Raw genomic sequence first — 13,531 nt, 5'->3', positions numbered from 1 at the left:
TCCGTTGTGGATTGCCATCCACACAGAATTCATTATGTCTATAACTAAACACAGAAAGCCCCTCCTGGTGTTAGGATGCTAGTGAGGCAACTGCTCTTCTTGGCAGCACCTCTTGTAGCTTTTAGACCACCAGATCCCTCCTGGGAACCAACCGGACAAAATGCTATTTGAAGTAGCACTTGTTCCCATAATGTGGCATCTATGTATTTCTAATTACAGTCCAGATAGTTTTGAGCACAAGTAACTAGACAAGAGTCCAGATCAGCACTTCATCTTACCAGGTCAGTCTTACTTTCCTCCCACTTCTTTCCAATAATAGTTTCTCATATATACCAGAAATAGCATAGAGAATATATCTTTCTAACTCTAAGAACTACTCCCAAGTTCAATTTTAGGCAATGCGTTGGGAAGCCAAACTCACTTGCGCAAAAAGAGACACTATTTTCTCATTATGTAATTTCAATTAAGTGCCCAGTGTACCATCATCTATATCTTCAGCAGAACCATGTTCTGACTCAGCAACTCTCACGAAGGGCCTACTTAGGGAACCGGCCTAGGTCTTTACATTTGTGCTGAATCACCATGGACTTTTGATATTTTCAATAATTTTATCTCCTAGAATCTGAAATAGATGAGAATTGTGTTGCTTGCTTTTTGAAAACTAAGTATTTTCATTCAAAAGATCAAGAATTAGTTGTAATATTCTTTAGATGCAATATACTGGGGCTTTACTTCTGGTTACATTAGAGTACAATCAACCTATTAAGCATAATATGAATAGAAGGCCAACAAAAGAAGCAAATAAGCAAGCATTATAGAAACAAAGTGTGATGAATCCTGACAAGCTAATCCATTTCTTTACTATCATGACATTAGGAAATGGCACTAAATGTAAGGGTCTGCCACAATCCTCAATTCTGAAGCCTTTATTATAAATCGGCCAAATTAGCACCAAGTTAACAACTAGTGAATACATTTTCAGCAGCCATTATCTGTCTGTTAAAACACACAGGTTTTGTCATATAATGGACAGAGTTGCCTACTGGGGCAACAGACACACCTGGGCTCAAATTTCATCTCTGCCATTGAGCTATGGAACTTTTGGCAAGTTAGCTTTTCTAATACATACATAGTTTTAACATTTGTAAAATGGGAATTTTATAAAACCTATCAAGTACGATGTTGCAGGAATAAATGAGGTAAAACAGATAAAGTATACTGTACAATGCCTTTCACTCAGTAAACACTAAATAGTAAGTATAATAAATGTGATTCTAAACAGAATGATGTTAAATTGTATTCACATTCAAGAAGTGCTTATGGCACCGTTAAAGTAGGGGCGCCTAGTGCATCTTTTGAAACAATTTGATGCCTAATATTTTGGGGGAGAACTCATGTATATTTGTAGATTTAGACAGTATAGTTGGGCTAGTGATTTTTTTCCCAATATCCAATCACTCATTCAAATATTTGAGCTTTTACAACTTACTGATTACTAATTACCTAAAATACCAGCAGTTGAGTTGTTCTAATTAGAAAACATACATTGCTTGAATGTATTGGTAAGACTTTCACTCAACAGATGCAAATGTAAAATAAGAACCTATGTTTTATCTCCATTATAAAAGCACAAGAAATTGGAAACAAGTTCAAAGGTTGTAAGGTATTTAAAACAATACTCTCTCTCCTTTCTCTTGGATGTATTCATATATAAATACACTTGCTCCCTGGAATGGTCATTGGATTTATGTTACAAATATTTGACTCTTTTGCTAAGATTTGTAAATATGGATTTACATTAAGGACCCTTTTGTAAGTAATTTTTTATATGTATTCAGTGCATTAGTATTCATTGAGCAACATTCCTTTCATAATCTGAAGGATTTTTTTTTTTCAGGTAGAGCTTATATACAGTAAAGTACATAAATCTTAAGTGTGTAATACATGCATCTTTACAAATATATATGCCCATGTAACCACACCCAGATCATGCCAAAGCCTCCACTGTGTCCTCTTCTAATCAACACTACTAAAAGGTAACTTCTATTCTGACCTCTATCACCATAGATTAGTTGTCTGTTTCGAACTTCACATAAATGGAATCATGCAATACGTACTCATACAGTTGCTACCTTAAATTACTAATTTCATTTGTTTAGATTTTACACAGGAGGAACAAGGGGACCACTGCCCTCTTGATTCAGCTTGTCTATATTAATGTGTCAATAGGTACTAAGAGAACTCCACCAAATCTTACACCTACCATTGAGTGTAAATGATCTAAAATTTGCCTAAAATGACCTCAAAGTAGACTTACAGAAACAAGTTTAACATTTTCACTATTAACATTCACAAATCCTAGAGCCACTATGCTGCTGCCATTAGATATTTCTTCTAAATTTTCAAGTTTTTCTGAGAGTTTACCTGTATCAGCTACTCTCAAACACTCTTTGAGGTAGGTTAGCAGGGGTTCACAATCAGGAGTAGTCTGATTAGGTGTTTCTCAATTTGCAATCTTGGAAATTGAAATTAGGACATTAGCAGCCTTAGTCTACTTTTAACAGCAACTTAGAGACAATGCCACACCTGGAATTTAGTTCTTCAGACCCCATGCCACATTCTGTTTACACACATTGTGGAAACAATAACATTGTAGGAAAAGAATCTGAGAGAGCATTGTACCCATTCGCATATTCAAGTGGAAATACATGGACTCCATGCTTAAGAGAGAAAACCAAAAAGCCGTGCAATTTCTGAAGAGCTCTAAAGCAAGTAACAAAAAAACCCTTTTTTTTCCCAAAACTTAATTTAGACATTTTAAGACTTACTACTCAGCAAGGACCACACACACCTACCTATTCCTGCACTTCCGAGTTAATAGAAAGGGACTGAGCCATAAAATTATGGAGAAGTACACAAGGAAAAAGTATAAGAGTTTTGCATAATACTGTGATGCATAATGAACTAAAATCTTTTGGAATGCAAAAATGATTTATTCTGAATTATTTCAAATATACTTGTGCAATTTTTTGAAAGTACAGTTTGCGTAACAACTTCTAATAATAGGTTTATTATCTCCATAATAAAACAAAACCTGAGTATCTTAATAAGGCCTAATTTTCAGTGTATATTTATAGGAGTTAACCCTACGAATGGTGTAGCCACCAACTGCTCACTGAGAAAGGGATATGGAATGTGGTTCCTGTTCTCAGAAACCAGTGTGGCTCAGGGTTCTAATACTCAGAATGCAGCTAAGAATAACAGAAATATTATATAGTACCTGTCCTTTTTGCAGTCAATCAGGGATTCCTTAAATAATCATTTAATTATCACATTTCATTTAATGCTATCCAAAACTGGAACATGATGTTACTAGCATATATGATTTTACACTAAAAATATAATCTGTTTATAAGAAATCTTTCTTGAGCTTTTTAAAGCTCAAGTATATTACCTAGCTTCTCTGCAACATACACGTAAATAACTTTAACTTATCAAAAAGCCTCAAAGACAAAATATAAATAGGATAGATCCATTAGATATCTATACCTATACATTAGGATAAATATAGTAAAAATCACTAAGTATAGGATTGGGATGGATAAAGGTATTAGTTTATATGGAAAGTGACAGTTTTTACAAATGCCTTTGTGTTAAAGGCTCACTTAATCATAATAAAAATTCTCAAGTAGAATATGATGTTTTAAATATTTTGAATCACAACCAGACATGGTTAACATTAGAGCACAGCTGTGTAAAACAGAAATAGAGGCTCAATGTGTTTACTCTTTGCTTTTCTTTATAAGCTGAAACTTTTGGAAAATATTCCATATTTGAATTTTGCTTGACAGTAGCCCTAAAGAAAATAGTATCAGTAGAAGTAGTGGTGCTGGTGGTAGTGGTGATAATACTAACAAAAATAGCAAGTGGATACTTAAGAATATTTACTATGTGCCAAACACTATTCTAAGAGCTTTACATGAAGTCACCTGCTTAATTTTGATAAGAGCCCTATGAAGTAAGTACTATTATTATACCATTTTCACAGATGACAATATTGAGGAATAAAGTTTGAGTGTGCCCACTTAAACCAGGCAGCATGGTCCCACAGTCTGCATAATCCAAATGCATCTCAGAATAGTTAAAATAACACATTCCACCTCATCTGTGGCATTTTAGAATGGTAACTCAGTTTTGATTATTAGTTTATAATCAAGATAAGCTTATTCTGATAGATCATTGTTATGCTTTAAGAGCTTCCCAGAACATTTTATCTAAATCAAAATTATGAATTTATCCATTCCACTCAAAGCTTTCTCAGCACAGGTGATCCACCTTTTCCTCAGATGGTAGGCTTCAAACAAAACTGGCAAAATCTCTGAATCATTTTTGTCTAGTACCTAACTATATGGTAACTACTTAAAATTTTTTAACCTTACGAAAATTATAAGTATCTATGTAGTATTTCCCTTTACTGTAGCAGTTAAAATACTGAAAGCCTAGAATCAGTCAATCAATATATACTGTCAGAAGGAAGGCATGTTGAGCGAGGTACTTGGGGGTATAATAAAGTATGGCACTGCCAATGTGCTCCAGGAGCCTACAGATTTGATGTGTACATCTGAGAGAAACCACATGATAATCCACATAAAGGGTTCAGATAATGCATTTTACAAGTAGAACCACAGCGTTCCAAACAAGTGGCCTTAGAGTTCTATACCTAACCAAACTCACAAAGATTCTAAGTTCCTTAGAGAAAGAATCTTTTCCTCTATGTCCCCTGGTTCAATCTACAGTTTACAGTGTGTGCTTAACAAATGTTGTTGACTGACAGAAAATAACACTTTCTCTTTTTCTCTAGGCCCCTATCAATCTGGTCTCTACACTGTGGTCAGTGACATTTTTGAAATGTAAATTTGATAATGATACCCTCCTCCTTACCTTCCACACTAAACTCCCTCCATTGCTTTTTCATCATTTTTACAATAAAGATTAAAATCCTTGACATGGGCTAGAAGGCCCTACATGACCTGGCCCTACTCCTCTCTCTAAGAGCTCCATACTCAAGGGCCTTCCCTCAGTTGTTTGAATGTGCTATGCCATCTCCTGCACCAGGCTTCTGACCTAATACTTCTCTTCTGCCTTTACCTGGCTAATTCCTTCTCATCTCTCAGATTTTACTTTAAATATCACCCGTAAGGAAAAAATTTTTTTGATTAGGTCTGTTCACACTATTTTAAAGTTCTCAAAGTACCATGTACCTGTCATTCAAAATACATACCATCATTTAAAATTTTCATTTATTTATTTTTTAATTACTGTGCCTCCGCAAAGAAATGTGAGGTTTCTACCTTCCTATTAAGGTAGGAACTATTGGTGAGAGTTTACTCACAATTGTATTGCCTGGGCCTATGATTCAGGCACATACAAAGCACTTAGTCAATATTTGTTGAACAAAGAAAGGAATGAATGAATAAATGAGTGAATATGGTTGTCCGTCTGGCCACATTAGTAAAGTCATAGAAAGCAGAGGCTTTATTAAATGATATCTATCACACTGTCATGTTTAGTGATATTAAGCAATCAGCCATCATAAGCCATATGTGTTTCTGGCTATTTAAATAGAGGAATAAAATTGATACTCAGAGTCTAGTATGAAATTTTCATATAAGGGACCCTAAAATGCGTAAAACCTGGACCTGGTAATCGTAAAACATATAACTTAAATTCTCATTGATCAGCCTTTTAGTCTCATTTTTAACTGGGTAGCCACAGAATTCACTAATTCTTTTAAGCTGCTAGGAAATTATTAGCCTCCTTAAGTAGAAACTTATTAAATAATAATGGTCCCAGGGCACTTAGATGGGTATGATTCACTGAAAAAGCTATGTACCCCATAAGCATCCATCATTCAGGAACGATGACATTCTTGTATAGTGACGTCTGAGGCTGACTCTCAGGGTTAAAACACATAAGTTAGTTCTGTTCCATCAGCCATATATATATATTTTTTTCTTTTGAATAATCCCTGAATCTGAAAAAATATCAAACCTAATAAACTGGAAATCTTATTCAGCAGACATGATAAATACAGGGCTTGAGAATAAGGGTGTTGGTGCTCTTACCCAGCCTCTGTCACTAACCTGATCATGACACATAACCGTCCTTGTGTTCTCTTTACATCACCACATACATAAATAAATAAAACTGGCTAGGCCTGCCTGAACAAATAGAGCAAGGATGAACTTGAGCTCATTAAATGAAAATATTCTAGAAATCCATAGATGTATAAGTTGTTTAAAGACATTCTAGAAAAAAAGAATATTCTTATTTTATTTTTAATAATTCTTACTGTATTTTGAATACAAAGGCAACTAAAATAATATTAGACTTTTTCATTAAGTTAAAAAAAAAGAAATTGCAGTTGGGACCAGATACAATTTGAATATTGTTTAATGTTTGCTGTTAATTTTTTTCCAAACTTTCTCTAATGATTATGGATTTACTTGTTTTTAAATTATTATTATTTCTTTAATGTGGCAATCAGTGCAAACACTGGCTACAGGCAGGGCTTTGTTTATACTTCATCTGAATAGAAATCATCTATCTCTAGCCATCAATACATGATTGGTGTTGGGAGAGGCATCCATTCTCAATTAATTATTTAATAGTCACTTGACACACATGAAACAGGGAAAATAAGCAAAATGGAGCCAATCCTTCTGAGGAGACCATCTCTGCCTTTATCACTCCATCTCCCATTTCTGTGATAATCAAAGGAACCCAGCCTTTTGTTTTCCTTTCATGACTAGTGGTGATCTTTGCACTCCGTTTTCATTTCAAATTTTCAAAATGAATCAATGCTCCAGAACTATCCTGATGGATTTTCTTTTCTGGGCTGAATTACTTTATGCATCAAGTACTATAGTGTTCAATTATATATCTAATTCCAAATTCTTCGTCTCATGGAGAGAGCTATCCACTTGCAAAATGCATTTCAGAGCTATCTAATTCTGCTTCTCTTCAAAATATTACTTCTGCCATGCTTTCTCCACTCTTAACTGTTCCTGATTATGCACATCCCTGGATTCCTACGTTAAAAATGCACAGAAAAATAAAAATTTTCATTTAAAACACCCTCCCACACAGAACAAGCTGTCATTGTGTCATATTTGTTTCCTAATTTAAGGAAGGAAGTTATATCTCATGTGTTCTTCGTTAAATTGCTGGCTCTGTATTTTAAAGCGGCACTGGGATACTTAGAGCAATTTGTCCCATAAAATAATGTCCATTTTTAATTCATTTCTATTTATCAGTGCAGAGGTATGCAACTTCAAATTATACTATAGCAAACCATCAAATATAGCTATCTTATTCATGGTTTACAATTAAGTCAGATTTGGTAGAGAAAAAGCATGTACTGTTTTATTTTTGGAAAACATAACTATAAAGCCTGATGCTAAATCCATGGAAATTTACTGATCAAGCTGAAGTGCAGTATAGGCCGTGGAATACACAGTCTTCTATAATTACTTAAGACAAGCTACATGAAAACAAAAACCTTCGTGAAGGCAGAAAGCAATGAAATAATGTTTTACTTTTTTTCCATTAGCCCATGAAGGCTACAGAACTCTCCTAATGACCACATTTTTTTTTCTTCCTAACTCCCTTTGCTGTTTAAACAATTACAAATTTTATCAAGTCTTCATTTCTCTTAAAGTCAGGTAAGAGAGGACTGCCAAGTCCAATAAGATTTACAAGGGCTAGTTCCCCTTAGCAGTGTCAGCAAAACAAACAAACAAACAAACAAAAACAGAAGACATTATACAATAAAATACAGCCATACATAGAGCTTTTGTCACTACAGCTTTCAAAATCAGATTTAACAATTCACCTTTTAAAAAAATCAGCCATAAATGCCATTTATCCGTGTGTTGATTGCCTTGATTTGACCCATAAGCTATCTAGTTTAAACCTTGACATCTCAGCCACAGATACATGCATATTTCTTCTTTTTCATATCACTTGGTTTTTGTTCATAGGCTTTCCTGTGTTTATACAACAATATTTCTCCTTGGTCACTGTCGTGTAGCAACATTGGAGAAACAGTAATGACTGAATTTTATGTATAAAGGGGAGAAAATAAAACTCAGAGATGTGAGGTTTTTAAATTCCACACTGTTTCAATCCCTAAGAACAACAGGAATTACAGCTTGGCCTCCACTACTCAGATAAATATCATTAGCTGAATATCCTTGGAAAATCTCTTGCAATCCTTCATCTGCATCCCCTGTTTATTAGCCTGAAGAAGCTTCCCAGTCCAGCAACATCTAAATTTCTGTACTATTTATCCTCCCAAGTCATCTGCTAATTGAGAAATATGCTATTTAATCTCTAACATTTCTAAACATGAGCTGACCTCTCTCCCATTTCAAGAAACCACAGAAATAAGATAATTTTATTAAACTGACAAATGTTGGACTTGGACATAACCAAAGAAACTAACATTAGTTCCAAGAACCCTCTTCCTTCTAATCAAGGAAATCCTCACAAGCCCTCCCCCACCCCACCACCTTTTCCCACAACCAGGAGCAGGACGTATCACTTTTCTTGTAAAAAGCACAGCTGTGCTTACGAATCCTGTCTCCCTTGTCCTTTACCAACGAGTAACTACGTGGGGATGTTCAACCATGCTGAATCTCTCCTGACTTCATTTTTCACCAAACGTGTGCCCAATCTTCTAGATGCTTATCTGCATCATACGGGGAAAATCGGTGTATTACAGACTTAGTGGTGGTAGAGGAAAAGCACAGCGTACGTTCAGGTGCGCCCCAGCCCGATGAAGATAGGGAGCGGCTGGGCAAAGAACCAGAGCAATGAAGAGGAGAGGGCATTCTCCCTGCCACTTGTTAGGAAATAGGGTTGGTAGAACGGGCTCCCGGGAGGAACTGAACCTGGAAATGGCGGCTGCTCAACCATGACGAGGACACCAAGGGAGGGGCTGTGAGAGGTGATAAGGCAGAGACACCCGAAACAGGTCTTCACCGGGACGCTATCTGTAACACTCTCCAGAGAAGGAAGCCCCCATGCACCGGCCCGGGCCTGCCTCGCCCTGCCTCCCCGCGCCCTGCCCAGGCCGAGGCCCCCGGGGCTCAGACGTCGCCCGGCCTTACCTTGGCTGCAGTCCTTGCCGCGGAAGCCGGTTCGCGAGCAGTCGCACACCGCCTGGTCGTCCACTACGGAGCACACGCCTCCGTTGAGGCACACCCCGCCCTCGCCCTCCTCGCCAGCCTCGCACGGGCTCCCGCCGCCGCTGTTGGGCGGCTCGTCGTCCAGCTTCACCTCGCCGCTGTCCACCGGCAGGGCCTGCGAGGAGTTGACCCGCACGTCGCGAATCCACCCTTTGAAGGGCTCTCGCTCCCGCACGGAGGCCAGCGTGAGCTTGAGCGCCGCGGCGCGCAGTTCCGGGGGCAGCCCCCCGACGAAGAGGCCGCTGAACACCGTCATGTCCCGGCGCTTGGACTTGACCTCCACCCACTTGGCCTCCACCTGGTCGATGAAGAGCGTGGTGTTGCGGAACTGACGTCGGATACGCACGCTGTGCCACGCGCCGTCGTTGACTGGGGTGTCGGCCAGGAGCGTAGCGGGCTCGGCGCAGAAGATGGAGAAGCTGAGCTGCAGGCGGCCGCCGCGCGTCAGGATGAGCTCCAGGAAGTCGCAGAAGCCCTCATCGTCGAAGTAGAGCACTAGGCCCCGGGCGCTGCGCGTCTTGAGCTGGAAGCTCATCTCGCTCTCGCAGCAGGCGTTCCACTTGGGGAAGCGCGTCCACTGGCCCTCAGCGCCCGGGAACTCCAGCCCGCTGCCCAGCTCTGCCCAGCAGCCCAGGAGCAGCAGCGAGAGGCACACGAGAAAGCAGCCCCCGCGCTGGAGAAGCGCCGTCCCCATGCTCGGAGCTGGGGTGCGGCGGGGGGGTGCCGGGGCCGACAGGGTCAAAATGGTCCTGGACACCGTGATGCAGAAATAGGGATCCGGAAATAAGTCGGGTAAGGGGACGGGCAGGAGTGGGAGGGATGCACCCTCCTTTATCTAGCTCTTTTTTTCTTCTTCTTCTTCCAGCAACCCCTCCCTCTCTCCCTATAGTCCCCTCCCAACTGGAAAACGTAGACCCCAGTAGTACAGGGCAGCCACAGAACTTCCAGACCAAAGGGAGGATACACTTTGGAAGCAACGCTCTGGAAAAGGTGTCAACAGAAAGTCAAGGGAAATCACATATCCATTTATCGGTGGTGTCAACAGATGCTTCACTCTTAAAATACCATCATCTGCCAGGTACCATCAGTGGTACCAGGCAAAAGGGAAGCAGTTCGAGTCACACTTTCCAGGCAATTACAAGAAGCCAGCAATGAACCAGGGTCCTTGAATGCTTCGTAATGCCTCAAGTGTTTCTCCTCCAGATGTAGTGTCCCAAACCAGAAGGGAGAAAGGGGCCCCTTGCCTCTTTAAGGCACCACTTATCAACCCCAGAGTAGCTTCAAAGGCCTGCTTCTTCTGTCATATCATGGACTTCCAGTACCACTGTAGCCAAAGCAGAATTCCTTGCACACGGTGGCCTCACAGGCTGGGTTTTACTTCTCTTTGTCCCTCCCCAACAGTAGGGTTCAAACACAGATGCTGTGAAATAGCCAGAAGCTGTTAGATGTGGAAATCACAACAGCCCCTCTTCTTTCCTCTCCACCTCTGCAAGGCCACGCTAAGATGCCAGCATATCAATTGGTTGTGTGTCGGTGATGCATTTTGGTTTTATTTTGTCTTTTTATAAGGACCCAGAAATCTGCAGAGAATGAAAATAAAAATTAAGTTCTAAAGTCTGTAAGAGTATCATATAATCATTATTCAGCCCAGAAACCAGGTATATAACTAGTGCTATTAGGAAGTCAGAGTTAACCTTATTGGAAGGAGCTTATTTGTCCTGATCTACAAGTAAGAACTAATGTCTCCTAATAGTTAATATCACACTCTTACAATCAGCCATTACACCCTTGTAGTTTATTATAACTGTTAATAGGTAACCCTCCCAGGTTTGTATAGCGATTTGGTTAATGCTGTCTTTTACTATTTCTGAGAAAGTTTAATTTTTAAAATATATGAGAAGGAGAGGGAAAAAAAGGCTCTGTTAGGGACTTCTGCTTGTATTGTGCACTGGTTACATGGACAATAAAAATACAACCTATTTAAATCTCAGTTAATAGCTGATTTTACAACAGGCAGAGCATATCAAAATGTTGACTGGAAGCTGCCAGCATGGATTTGTATAGCATTCCTACCATTTTATTTTTCTCAGAGAGAGAAGGAATATTGATAGTCTCTTGGGCATCTCTCTTAAATTTCAACCAAGTATTTTCTTCCTTTTTATTAAAGGAATAATCCGTTATAGAAGAAAACTTCCCACTGGAGCCAGATGTCTATTTTCAGTGGCATTTGTGTCTCAGCTGCCATAATATTCACTCCTCTAAAGATGGGTGAAGTATTTAATATTTTGCCTAACCGTGTAGTGATCTTAACTCCTCTTCAAGTCCTTTCTGGCTGTCAGCTCTTAGAATTTGTGTGGTTAAAACAGCAGCTGGCATGTGTGTCACCTTAGCTGCTGTGGTTCCAGGATGCTTGAATTTAAAATCCTATCTTTGAATTACTCACTGTACTATTAAATCACCTCTCTTTATTCAACGCTAATCTGACAGATTCTTGTAATGGTATAGAAATCATAAATAGTGAATTGTTTTTGAGGCTTTTTTTTTTTTTTACCAAAAAATTACTCTCACATTTTGACAAACAACAATCACAAATGTGTCATCTGGTCATGTCAAGAAAACACATGTATCTCCCTCACCACTTCCCACTATCTCCCCCCACCACATACACACACACGTACACACACCAATTTATTGCCTGGACACAGAAGCTCACTGTCCAATTAACACTTTTTTTTCCTACAAAAGCTGAAACTAGCAGTAATTTATGGCACCGCATTGTGCTGCTGCTTCTCCATGGAGGGAGCTGAGAGCATTTCTCTTCAGTACAGAGCAATCCCTACAGGTGTCAGCTGAGAGCCACCAAGCTAGGGGATCCCACTTCAAGTTCCTCCCCAGATGAAATTGATGACTGGTTCTCTCTCTTTCAGCACACACACAACACACTACACACACACACTGCCCACTAGCAAAGGGAAATAAAAATCTCGGTTGCTTATTTATTATGGCTGATACATTCCACACCATCAGCAATCCCCAGCCATATCTCGTCTACTCCCGTGCCAAGCCAAAAGAAAAGTGCTCTTAAAAATCATTCTAAGATAGCATATTATTCAGTATACTTTCATTTTTTAAGTGGACTCAGAAATCTGAAATTTTCAGTCATTGTGAAATAAATCTGGAATTTCAAGATCAAGAGTAGTGCTTTGAAACCATCCACAAGCTCGTGTGTTAGAAAACCATTTATTTTTTTGTAAGTCAGTTGGAGCCAATGATTTTATTAACTTATAGTACATAGATCACAAAACCTTTCTTTACACCTCTCTCCTGCCCTCCTCCACTGATGCATACCTAGACAATTTTTTATGGAATGTAAGAGAAGGGGAAAAACATATATTCTTACCACAGCGGAGGTCAACTGACTCTCCCAGTTCTTAGAGGAAGCTCATTGTGTGAGAGAGAGTATCTGTATTTATATGGAGAAAAGGATTCTCTCTAGGTGCCCGGAAAACCTAGTGAGTTCACAAATTAGAGGATAAAATAAAAGGATCTGGAAAACAACCTCACTGCAGCCAAAGGAAGAAGCACTCTAATTCAGAAGCAGACTAACAGCCTCATTAATCTTTTCTTTCATTTCTAGAATCAAATTCATTCCCAAGCCACTGGAAGGATCGATACAGTATGGTCATCGGCTGCAGTTGCATTTATTTTAATATGTTTACGGTAACACACACCACACACACGCACACCTTTCCATGCACCTTTCAATAAACCATAATAAAGAACCTGAAATCTTTGAATTTTTAGAAGTGCCTATCTTTTCCCCCTGGCTTTTGCAAAGTCCCTCAATACCAATGCACACCCAAAATTCTCCCTGGCTTTCCCGCCCAGTCTCTAAGCTCCATCTCTAATGCCAGTGCAGTGTCTTAGAGCCTGGAGTCAACTGCACAAATTAAGGCTAGGCACAGCATGGATCTCACGGGGAAGGGAAAGAAAGATGTAGCTATAGATGTATCTTATTGCTTTGGTTTCTAACTTGCCCATTTTCTTTTTTTGCTAATAAATCACTGCATTCAGTCTTTTAAGTTACTACCCCAGTTCCACTGTCTCATCTTACCATCTATTTAAAAAGCTTCATGCAAAACCACCAAGATCTATACTCCTCCACCCTCCCACCACCCATCCTTCCCTGTGCATTTGTGGCAGATCCTGGCTCGGTTACAATGGGGAAAGATATCCCTCTCGAGCTAGCCTCGCCCCATCCCCTCCCCCCAACACAAATT

General features: G+C 39.4%; 1 protein-coding gene and 1 long non-coding RNA gene across 22 annotated transcripts in view; one reads left to right on the top strand and one right to left on the bottom strand.

Annotated features, from left to right (window-relative positions):
- Nucleotides 1-13,531, top strand: part of LOC309644298 — a 140,732-nt gene that overhangs the window by 49,053 nt on the left and 78,148 nt on the right. The gene's annotated exons all lie outside the window — the stretch shown is intronic.
- Nucleotides 1-13,531, bottom strand: part of NRXN1 (neurexin 1) — a 1,120,109-nt gene that overhangs the window by 1,106,224 nt on the left and 354 nt on the right. For 20 of the 21 annotated variants that reach the window (XM_082427614.1, XM_082427616.1, XM_082427619.1 and 17 more), the window contains exon 2: nt 9,174-10,831. In XM_082427614.1, the coding sequence (XP_082283740.1) occupies nt 9,174-9,945 (772 nt within the window). In that variant the 5' untranslated portion in view covers nt 9,946-10,831. Of the gene's footprint in view, nt 1-9,173; nt 13,531 lie in introns of those variants that run through there. The other variant, XM_082427622.1, reaches the window with a different exon arrangement.

Source organism: Balaenoptera physalus, assembly GCF_965194825.1.
Source record: "Balaenoptera physalus genome assembly, chromosome: 15".
NCBI classification, from domain to species: Eukaryota; Metazoa; Chordata; class Mammalia; order Artiodactyla; family Balaenopteridae; genus Balaenoptera; species Balaenoptera physalus.
This window is presented reverse-complemented; position numbering and strand designations above follow the sequence as displayed.